The sequence below is a fragment of the Anas acuta genome, chromosome 1 (assembly GCF_963932015.1).
Source record: "Anas acuta chromosome 1, bAnaAcu1.1, whole genome shotgun sequence".
NCBI classification, from domain to species: domain Eukaryota; kingdom Metazoa; phylum Chordata; class Aves; order Anseriformes; family Anatidae; genus Anas; species Anas acuta.
In genome coordinates, this window is record NC_088979.1 from 60,454,439 (window position 1) to 60,465,265 (window position 10,827).

Here is a 10,827-nt window from a genome sequence, read left to right on the forward strand (position 1 = left end):
GTAATACTTTGACAAATTCAGTCTCAGCCCTGGTCTCGTTCTGTGGCAGCAGAGCACTCTTCTAACACTCATAAAATGCAGATTTTTGCATGCTGAAATCTCAGTCTGACCTTAGCACTTTGTTTGCCATCACTATTGAGAATATTCCCTGATAACAAGATCACAGAATAACCTGGCATGGAAAGGACCGTCGGATGGGATCTGGTTGAACCCCAAGAGCCAGCAGTCCCACTAACTCACAGCAATATATATTTGATATATTTTGAATTATAAAATTTGCTCTTTTGAAACGAGCCCCACCAGCCCAACCTCTGCTCTTGCACGAGGCTCATCCTTCCGTGCTGCAGCGCTCTCTACTTGTCCTTGCTGAACTGCACATGGTCGGGTTGGTGCCCCACTCCGGCCTGTCCCTCTGGATGGTGGCCCACCTTTTTTTGACAAACTTGCTTAGCTATGGCCTGACAGCGAGTTGAAGGCAAACATAATTTTGTCTGCTTCTGCTCTAACATGGTAGGTGAATCCTCAGCCTTTGACTTGCACAAACAAGGCTCTAAGGCTTCCCTTGACACCTCTGCAGACACAGGTGATATCTCCTGGTCAGCAGAGCCTCCTGTAAAATAAAATCTGTGGATGCTATGACACCTTGGTAATCCACTTGAAACAGCTCTTCAATATGACACAGTTCTGGCTTTGCAAGATTTTACTACCGCCTCTGCACATAATAGCCTCCAGTCCTTTTATCAAAACTAGCAGAAATGCACAAGTGTCAGATACTTTGTATTTATCTTTTCAGGAAATTTGATGTTCGATTTCCCTTGAACCTGATTAGATATAACTCCTTTAAACCTTTTATGGACCAGGAAGGATTGCTTCTGATACAGAAGTCCAGCTGTTCACCTTGCTATTGTACTCTTACTTCTACTCTTCATAAGTCCCTCTCTTCCTTTTGTGAAGGTTTCTTTGTGCTGATTCGAAGAGCTCAGGCACAACAGAGCTCTTCTGACATCGTCTATATTCCCAGAAGTATCTATATGTGTGTGTATGTGTGTGTGTGGACAACAAAGATCGAGAGTAGTATCAGCAACTTTAATTTTAATACTGCTTTTGTCTTCTTGAAGCTGTCTCCAACCCAAGCAGGATAGGCTCGGCAGATAAGGAACTGAGACAAATTACAAAATGGATCAAACCCCGATAAAGCATGGAAATCAGTGCATCCAAACAATCCTGGTTCTGTCCTGCAGTAACAATATGCCAAAATGATACGATCTAGATCAAAGTTTTTAAGTAATCGTGACCATAGATGAGAATTGATTAAAGTTCAAGGCACATTACATTCCTTTCCTTCTACTTTTAACATCCTCAGGGGGCACCTACAAACTGAAGCATTAAAGCTCGGGGGACTTTTCTGAAAGAGTTGCCCTTAATCTTTTAGTTGTTGAATAAAATCACTGTGTGGAACATGCATCTAACAATTCATCTCTTACTGATACGGCTTTCAATAAATTGTCTGTTCCCAAAGTTATAAGACTGAAGAAGTTATTATGAGAAAGGAGCATTTTATTTCAGATGAGACCATGCAAATCTCAAGGAGAGAGGAGGCTGGCAAAATGAAAAGTCCCCTGATATGTATCTTATAATTAACACAGCAGAACATCCCTTCCTGTATGCAGGTAAATCATTTATGCACAATTCACTTGAGTTTCTCATCCTTATCTCTAAAAAACATTTCTTTGCAAGTATGATTTATTTTGGAAAAAAAAAAATCAAACTCGTGAAGTGAATTGTATGATGACGGAGACGAGGGAGTTCAGGATGGGTAGTGCTGAGGGGCCAGCAGTCATTTAAATTGCATTAATTCTTCCACAAAGTGAGAGTACGAAAGGTGACTCCATCTGTCTTCACCAAGCTTTTACGAGATACACTTGAAACATCCAAGTTTATTTTAAGTACGTAAGTTTTTACATACGCTGAGTTAGCAGCCCTAGGTGTGTTGAACTCTGAGAGACTTGCCAGCCAGTCAAATGCAAAATACCATTGCAGCTCTGCTGCAAGAGCAGTAAGTCCTGCAGAGGGGCTGGTGGCACCCACCAGGGGTGGTGACCATGGCCATTGGCTGCAGGAACAAGTTCAGGCCTCACCATAACAAGCAGAAGACCAAGACTGCAAGAGCCTCCACCTTGCTAACCTGGCCACTAACCCAGCTCCTGGTTCTGAGGGGGAAGCAGAGGTACAGTACCTTGTTTTTGGCTACTACCAGCAGTAAATGCTTACTGGGAAAAGTAATCTAGCCACCCCGAACTCATGAGAAAATCTCAATGCTGCCTCAGCACTTCAGAGAGGTACTTCCTTTACTCCTGTGCACTTCCTCACTGTGTTGTTCCTTTTACTTGTCAGACCTGGGAATTTGGTGATACCTGGGAAAACAAGAAGCTGTGTGTAGCATTCCTAGCTCACCTGGTTTTGACACCACATTGAACGCTCGCACTACATTTGACATTTGGAAGCAGGAAATCTTTACATCTTTGGGAGCTAGCACAAGGAGGTTTGTGTCTAAGGATCGAATTGGCTTCAAAGATGATGCTAAGTTTAACTAAAGCAACAGAATGAATCCCAGCAATACTCTAATTTGCTTTGAAGCACTCCTGCTACTGAGATTTTTTTTTTTATTATATTCTATTAAAACACTATTTACAGTAATTCACCTAGCTCTTGCATCTCATTACAAATTTAAAAGATTAACTAAAAATACCCTATGAAAGGTAAGACCAGTGGAGCAGTCCAATTCAATTGTATTTATTCTGCATGTTCCACGAAATTAGGACACAGTTAATCAGCGGCTGTGCTTAATTAGTAAGAAACCTATTTAAACCTAATGATACACATGGCCAGGGTTGCTGCTGCTTAATGGAGACAGTAGTTCTGCTTAATTGGGATGCTTTCAGGTGACATCATGGTTGGAAGCGATGCTTTGCTCTGCTGTTTCAGTCTGGTGGTGGCTCTCTCTAGCTGTCCCACTAGGAACATTTTGCAGTTGCAGCTGACATTGCGCTTCGAGGGCTCCCTCCCTGCCTGCTCTTACCTTCTGACTTGTGTCCTCAGCACCAACTCGTAGCTGCCCTACTGCAGAACAAATCTGCTGCCTGGGGACGGGGACGATTCAAGTGTAAGGACTGCTACCAGCTCCCTCGACTTGGGTGCTGAAATTCTGTTTTTCATTAGTTGGAAGGATTTTATCGCCAGTTCAAGTGCTCAGTAACACAATAAGGACTTCCTGTGACATGTGTCACAGAACAGTGACGGTTACAGTCGCCTGAATGCTTTCAATGAAAAGTTTGTGATTCCTACCGCTATGACTTCCTCAACAAACATCTGCTGAATTTTATATATTAAATTAATCCTGTAATACTGGATAGATGCTTGTTAGCCTGTGGGAAGTGAGTCAGAAGCCTCAGCTCAGCTCCTAGAAGAGAGCCTCCCTTCTTAGTCAATCCTGTTGCTGGCACTCGCAGTGGGAAATGGTCATCGAGAGATTCGGATCTGATCTCAAAGCTGCAGGTGATGTCCCCAAATCACAGCATTGTGTCAGCCTGCTGGCTGTATAAGGAAGCTTGCAAATTAGCTGCACCTATCCCATAGAGGCAACGAAGACTGTCTCGAAGGATGGCATTTTCTTATGGCCATTAAATAAACTCCAAATAGCTACAAAAAATAGAATTACTACTTCTGTAAGGACAGCATTTTAGACTAGGTACCAAAGCCAGGACAAAGCCTGCATGGTATGAAGCATTTGGCAGTGTGTCGGTACAACACGAGATGGCTTTACTTCCACCAACAGAGCGTTTAACTCCACGGCAGAGTACCTTGAATTTAACTGAAGTAAGCAACTGTGCTCACAGGCTGAAACTAGACCTGTCAAAGGGTACAGCGCAGGTCCAGCCAGCTGTCGGGGCCAAGCAGCCAAACAAAGTTGCAACCTCGAATACGGTGAGTTATGAAAATAATTTCTTCTAGCTATTCACACTCAAAATGCCCCACAGAGCCAATGCAGACATTTCATGGAAAAGGCTAAGGTCTGAAACTGTCTGCACCAGCTCCTAGATAACGTCTCACTGGGGCTCCACCAGTACGAGGTCTCCATCTTCTCAGCCTCCCAGAAGCTGCTGGGAGGGCAACAGAACGGTAGGGGCAGAATAGACCACAAACCTAGGGACTAGAGGTAACAGCTGCGAGTAGAGGAGCAGGTAAGACTGGTAAGCGTGTATGAAGAACTGGAGAAGGTTCTCAGCAGATAAGACCAGCACTGAACCATGCCAGGAGCAGGAGACATGATCGAGTGGTCGTTTGGTGAGGGCAGAGGCGACCTGGTTTAACCTGGCAGCTTGTAACGACACACATGCACACAGTGTGCCTATTTAGAAGTAAAACCCAGCTTCTGCTTGTCACTGTGGGTGTACCTGTCTGGCAGGGAGCGTCCGTGCGTGGTGAAGTGGTGTTACCTTGTGGCTTTTCAGTACCCCTTTAGAAAACACTTAGTCCCTTCGACTGGATCCAGAGCTTTGTCTCTCCTCCCTCCAACAGGGAGACCTGCTGGAGTACATCGGAACAGAACAGCATTGTCTGAGTGCCCAGGAAGCAAAACAAGGCAATTACAGATTTTAGGAAAGCTTTGTGCTCCAACAATTCCCAGCCCCAACCTCCCATACTCTTACGAGTCCCCTGCCCGACCCGGTGGATTTTGTGACCTCTCCCCCTGTGTTCACGGCCCCGGCCCCTTCTGCACTTACAGCCGAGGCCCGCAGGGGGACGAGGAGCCGGGATCAGCTCAGCCAGCAGCACGGCACCCCTCCAGCCACCAGCCCAGCTGACCAAGCTTCACCACGAAGCTGTGGCACAGGATCTGGACAGGTAACCTCCAGCACCGCACCACCTTCATTGCAGCTACAGGATTTTGGCATGAGGTGACCAAAAAGCATGAAAACGCCCGCCCCGGAGCGGCTGCAGCAATAGTCTGAAAACGCTGTCACGCAAAAGCACTTTCTGCTGATAACAAGCATGAAATAATTTATATCCACCGTGTAAAGGCATGAAAAGAACTGAACGAGACCAGCTCTGCGCTATTGATTTTTAGACAAACGGCCAAGTCTGGAAGCGACTGCAAACACGAGAAGTGTAGCTGGACGGAAAGTTAAATGCTACTTTGGCTCTTCTACACGCTTGTTTGTCACACGGCCTGTGGAGGTTCGTTATCAGAACTGCAATTTGGTTACCACTACAACAGTTTCAGGCTTCCTAGCAGCAGCTTGCTGGAGCTGCTAAGGTTCAAGGCAAATTTCCTTTTTAAACTCTTTGAGTGGTCATTAAACATGATTGCTAAAGGAGCAAACTGTCAAAGTTGTTTCATTTATTTCTTAATATCACAGCTGTACAATTTTCATACATACAGCAGGAAATGCGCATTGGTTACACAATGGCATTTGGCTGCATTTCCAAGTATAATACAGTAAGTGCAACTCCACTTAAGAATGTACATTTATACAACTTAAACAAATTAAGGATCGCTACACTACTATCTGTGACAGTATAAAGCTTCATTTATGTTAAGTTCTCGTTACTAAACCACTTCCTGGTTAAATATAAAACATATTCAATTATTTTAAAACGGCCCTCGTGGTACTTGGCCAGCATATAAAATATTTGTTGTGTAAAATTTAACCATTAACTTTTTCTTTTCTTTTAAAAATAATCCTCTAAGCCTATTTAAACATTTGCTATTGAACTGTTATACTGACACTTTGTAGCAGGAACCAAATTTTTGCCCTCCTTTTGTTTGATCTCGCACTGCTCATCCCCGAAAGAAGTTACATTTGTAATGTACTGCAGCTTTATTCAGATACAACCAGATGGCTAAGCTATTTAACAATTCCGTTCAAATGTAAATAACATTCTTCATTAAAGAAAAAGAAATTACATTGCGGAAATATTTGTCATCAAAATTTTAATGGGTAGAGTGCTACCAGCACTGGGAGGAGAAGAAAAAAAAAAAAGCATTAATTTATCTTTTAAGACCCACCTGAATATTCGGTTTAAACTCTTATAACTTTACTTTTGGAATACATTGGTCCACAGACCATATTCTTGTTACAGCTTACCAAATGAAAAACAAAAATTGCTCTTATTGCCGTCCCTATAACAGGAATGGTTCAGTTTTAAACCTCCTTTAAAAATATACATTTTACAATCCTTTCACCTCAACAAAGGTGACACTGACAATAAATACACTGGTTTGGTGGTTTTATTTTTCTTTGCCGTGAAAAGTCTACAAACTACCTGTTGTAGGCCCTTTCTTTTTTAGACTTCTCCAATGCCTTGTCCATAGTTTTCTCATTTTCTCCTCGACATTTGGGGCAGTACCATTTGCCCTTTGGTTTATGGTTGAGTCCCACACAGGAAAAGTGAAACCACTCGATGGGACACTCGTCATTATCGCATCCTATCATTTCTCCATAGGAGACTTGGTTGCATAAGCAGTATGTTGGCTCATTGGGATCAATAGGAAGGTCTGGAGGAGAAGCTTCCCTCTCCGCCTTAGCCTTGGATCGCTTCTTCTTCTTGGATGTTTTTGCTTTCTTCTCCTTTGGAGTTCCTGAGGTGATGTCATCGTGATCATGATTATTTGAAGCATTTTCTCGATTCTCGTTATTCCGTTGCCGCCTTGACCTCTTATTGTTGGGCTTCTCAGCCTGGGCGATCGTCTCGTTCTTTGACTTATCTTGGCTGGCTTTGCCGCTGTTCCCAGTGGTGTCGTTAGTCTCTTGGCACGTCTCAAACAGTTCCACGTGGCTGTCCACTTGCCTGGTTCTGTTCTCGACAAGCTCTACCATCTGACTGACGATTTGGATCTTCTCGTCGCCCAGCTCCTGACTCCGAATCAGCGCTCTCTGTATGCAGTGCAACATTCTTCTCTTCTGCACGGCATCTGTCTCTCGTTTGAATTTTTCATAGTAATCATCCAGGTCCTTCAGAATCTCTGCAGGGAAGAAGTAAAAACCGTAAGTATTTCAGATCGAGAGGACGGTGAAGGAAAGCCTTCCCGCATTTTTCCTTCCACACAGCAACACCTTTTTGTAATGCACGGGGCTGATCAAAGACAGGCTCCCCGAAGCTGAAATCTGACAAGTGGCTCATGACTCCAGCGGAATATTTTTGTCCCAGGAGGTCCCTCAGGAACAGAACGCAAGTGCTGATTTAGAAAAAAACGAGACTAAATATAATCTCACACACGGTGACAGCTCTTCCCTTTGTCAGTAATTAAAGAGAACAGAAAATACACGGATCGCCATAAGTTCCAGCATCAGCTGTGGAATTAAAAGGGGAATTAATGGGTTGTTTTCTAGGGCATTTTCTGTACGATAAGGCTGATACTTGTGGTGAATGACGGAGAGTGGGAGAAGAGAAAGGAAGCACAAATTGGTGCAGGAATCAGACAACAAATTACTTAGTAATTGTTATCGTGCCTGGCAGCTGAGGCACGACCCCAAACACACAGGGCCAGAGCTAAGTTTTGGGGAGATTCACCCGGCACCACCGCGGGCGATGAATTCCCTGTGGGTACAGAATTGCCATTGCTGTACGGAAGGCGTGGGGGCTGTTTTCTCCCTGTGGGCTCCGCACAACACCTGTGGCTTACTTTTTGTGTAATTTTTCACTACATATTTGCTGCGAGGAAGGAGTTAAAATTAAGAAGCAGTGTTAAAGATGATTTATGGCGAGGGGAACGGATGAAGCTCCGTGTTGATTTAAGATGCTAGCAGTGAAACCCTGCTGGGCCGTGAGTGACACCTGAAGAATTGCTTAAAATGTTTAAAGTTTAAATTCCTCAGGTGCTCCGAGCTCCAGGGAGCCGCTTATGAGCCCATTGGCAGCACCACTTCCCGAGTGTTGCTTTGGGGGATGCCGCCTGCAGCCCCCCGCCCGCGCCCAGTAACGACAGGAGCCGCGTTAATCGGTTCGTTAATTGTTTATTAACCGGGAGCGAGCGTTATAACCGCGCTCCCAACGGCCCCAACGGCCCGCCCCGCGCCCCGGAAGCGCCGCGCCGCCAGGCCCGGCCCCTGCCTAGCAACCGGCCGCGCCCCGGAAGTGACGCAGCGGCTATTGTTCTCCGGCCGGAAGCCGGCGGCGGGCCCCCGGTTGGCAGCGCAACGGCCGAGGCGGGGGAGGAGGCGCGCGGGGAGGGGGCGGGGCCAAGGGAGGCGCCGCGCCTATCAGAGGGCGCGGAGGGCAGAGCCCGCCCCCTCGCGCCGTCCAATCAGAGCCCGGAGAGTGAAAAAGGGGAGGCCGCGGTTGGCCCGCCCACTGCCGGCGCCGCAGCCAATCAGCGGCCGGCGGCCGGGGCAGGCCGAGATATTCAAATCAACGCCACCGAAAAGTTGCTTCTCGAAACGTCACGGGGCGAGGGGGCGGGGCGCCGGGCGGGACGGCCCGCCCTGCGAGCCAATCAGCGAGCAGAGACGGCAGGCCCCGCCCCCCGCGGAGCGCGCCGCCCTATCAGCGCCGCCGGGGGGCGGGGCGAGCGGCGCTATGCTAACGAGGGGCGGTTATAAAAGCCGCGCCGACGCCGAGCGCCCCGCACAGCGCGGAGGCGCCCGCTGGCCGCGCGGTGCTGGGACGCGGGAGCGGCGGCGGCGTGCCTCAGCCCGCCCTGCCCCGCCATCGCCGCCTCCCCGCCCAAGGAAGTTTTCCCCCGGCCCCTTTTTTCCCCTCTTCTCATGGGCGGCCGCGGACAGCGAGGGAGGGCAGGGGGCTCCGGGCGCCCCCTCCCCGCCCGGCTGTCAGCGGCGCCGGGGAGAGCCCTCCCCTCCCCCTTCCCCTTCCCCAGCGGACAGCGAGTGACAAAGCTGCCACAGAGCTGCCACAGGGCTGCCCCGCGCCGGCCGGCCCTGCCCCAGCCCCTGCCCCTTCTCCTTCCCTCGGCCCGGCAGGGAGGCAGAGCTGGGCGCTGGGCACATCCGTGGGGCCGGCCGTGTGCCCCCCCCTTACACACACACACACACACACACACACACACACATACAGCTCCCCCCCGCCCTCTGCTTCAGGGGGTGAAGCGAAACCCACCGGGGAGGGAGCGGGGAGAGCGCTCCCTGCCCCCCTCCCCTCCCCTCTCTCCTCTCCTCCCCTCCCTCTCTCCCTCCCTCCCTCGCTCGCTGCCTCTCTCCCCTACTACAGCCATAATGAATACTGTACATTCCTAAATGTTGTGCTGTGATCTCCCCGTCCGCACGGCACTTTGTGCCGTACCCCCCCCCCCCACTCCCGCAGCCCCTCTTCCATCGCGGTCCCCCCCCCCCCTCCTCTGCTTTGTGCAGCGCGCACCCCGCTTCCCTGCCCCCCGCCTTCTCGGCCGGCGATTTACACAGAAAAAGCAGAGTCCTTGCTTCATGAGAGGAGCCGGAGACCTTTTGTTCCGCCCCATGACAAGAGCTAACGCTGCAGATCAGCCCCTCTCCCTCCCCGGCTCTCCTCGCCCGGCTCTCCCCCTGCTCCCGGCTCCCCAAAACCCAAGTACCGACCCCGCGGGGGGCAGGGGGGCGAGGGGAGCCGGGGCGAGGAGCGAAGCCGCCCTCCCCCCGGCCCCACACGGCACACACGCACCGGGCGAGCACTTACCTTGATATTTGGCGTCAATTTCCCTCATCAAGGAGACATTTCGCTGCAGATCGAAGGGCATCGACTCGATGGAGTCCAGGTAATCCTCCACATAGTTCACGAGGTGCAGCTGCTCGCCGTTCGCAGGACTCAACATTTTCATCCGGCGAGAAGGAAGGAGGAGGGGGGGGGGTTAAAAAAAAATAAAAAAATAATAATAAAAAAAAAATAGATCCTTCTCCACGCGCTTCTCTCTCTCTGTCTCCGTCCCCCTGGCCCAGCGGGTGCTGCTCCCCCCCTTGGAGGAGGCAGGAGGGGGAGATGGGCTCGCCCCCCAGGAGCCGAGAGCTGCTACATCGGAGTGCTCGCGTGTGAGGCAGAGGGAGCCGCACGCACACACACACACACACACACACACACACACCACACACACACACAGACACACACACACCCTCCGCCAGTCCCCCTCCAGCCAGCAGCAGCTGATTGAATGGCTGTCGTCGTGGGTAATTCACGGAGGAGGCGGCACGGGAACAATCGGAGGGCTCCGTGTGTGTGAGTGTGTGAGTGTGTGAGTGTGCGTGGAGGGGGGAGGAGGAGGAGGAGGAGGAGGAGGAGGAGGAGGAGGGAGGCGGGGGGCTCGAGCCAGCCCCTCCGAAACACTCCGCAAACAAAACGCGCCCTGCGAAGTGCCTGTCAGGGGCAGCCCCGCCGCGGCTGCTCCTCCTCCTCCTCCTCCTCCTCCTCCTCCTCCTCCCCTGCCCTCCCCTCCCCTCCCTGCCGGTGCCGCCGTGCCGGAGGCGCGCTGCCCGCAGCCCAGTTTCAAACACTTGGGAAACATTCGGGCCCCGCCGCGCACGGCGCATGCGCACCCCGCCCGCCGCCGTGTGTGTACACACGGACGGACAGACGGACACACGGACACGGCAGCGCACACACGCACTCCCCTCCTCTCCTCCTCTTCCTCCTGCCACGAGTTGGGCGCTTTGCTTTCACGGGACCACCGTGCCCCCCCCCGTGGGGCCGGGCGCTGAGGAGCAGCGCAGCCCCCTCCTGCCTCGTCCCCGCCCTCCCTCCTTCTGTCCTCAGCGGGCAGCCGCAGCCATCAGCCCCGCGGCGCCTGGCAGCCCCGACAGCCAATCGCCGCGCGGCTCGCAGCCCGCCCCGCGGCTCGCTCAG

General features: G+C 50.8%; 1 protein-coding gene across 1 annotated transcript; it reads right to left on the reverse strand.

Moving 5' to 3' along the window:
- Positions 1-5,386: 5,386 nt before the first annotated feature.
- On the reverse strand, positions 5,387-10,232 carry ING1 (inhibitor of growth family member 1). Its single transcript, XM_068678483.1, has 2 exons — positions 9,670-10,232; positions 5,387-7,027 (listed from the first exon to the last, which is right to left on the reverse strand). The coding sequence occupies exons 1-2, from the start codon at positions 9,809-9,811 to the stop codon at positions 6,324-6,326; spliced, it is 846 nt and encodes a 281-aa protein (XP_068534584.1). The 5' UTR covers positions 9,812-10,232; the 3' UTR covers positions 5,387-6,323.
- Positions 10,233-10,827: the final 595 nt, after the last annotated feature.

What these genes read in the sequence shown, in the direction of transcription:
- ING1 (XM_068678483.1), bottom strand. Translation starts at nt 9,811, where the DNA reads ATGAAAATGTTGAGTCCTGCGAACGGCGAGCAGCTGCACCTCGTGAAC. An exon ending in AATTGACGCCAAATATCAAG is followed by an intron (nt 7,028 to 9,669) that starts GTAAGTGCTCGC and finishes TCTTCCCTGCAG; the next exon opens with AGATTCTGAAGGACCTGGAT.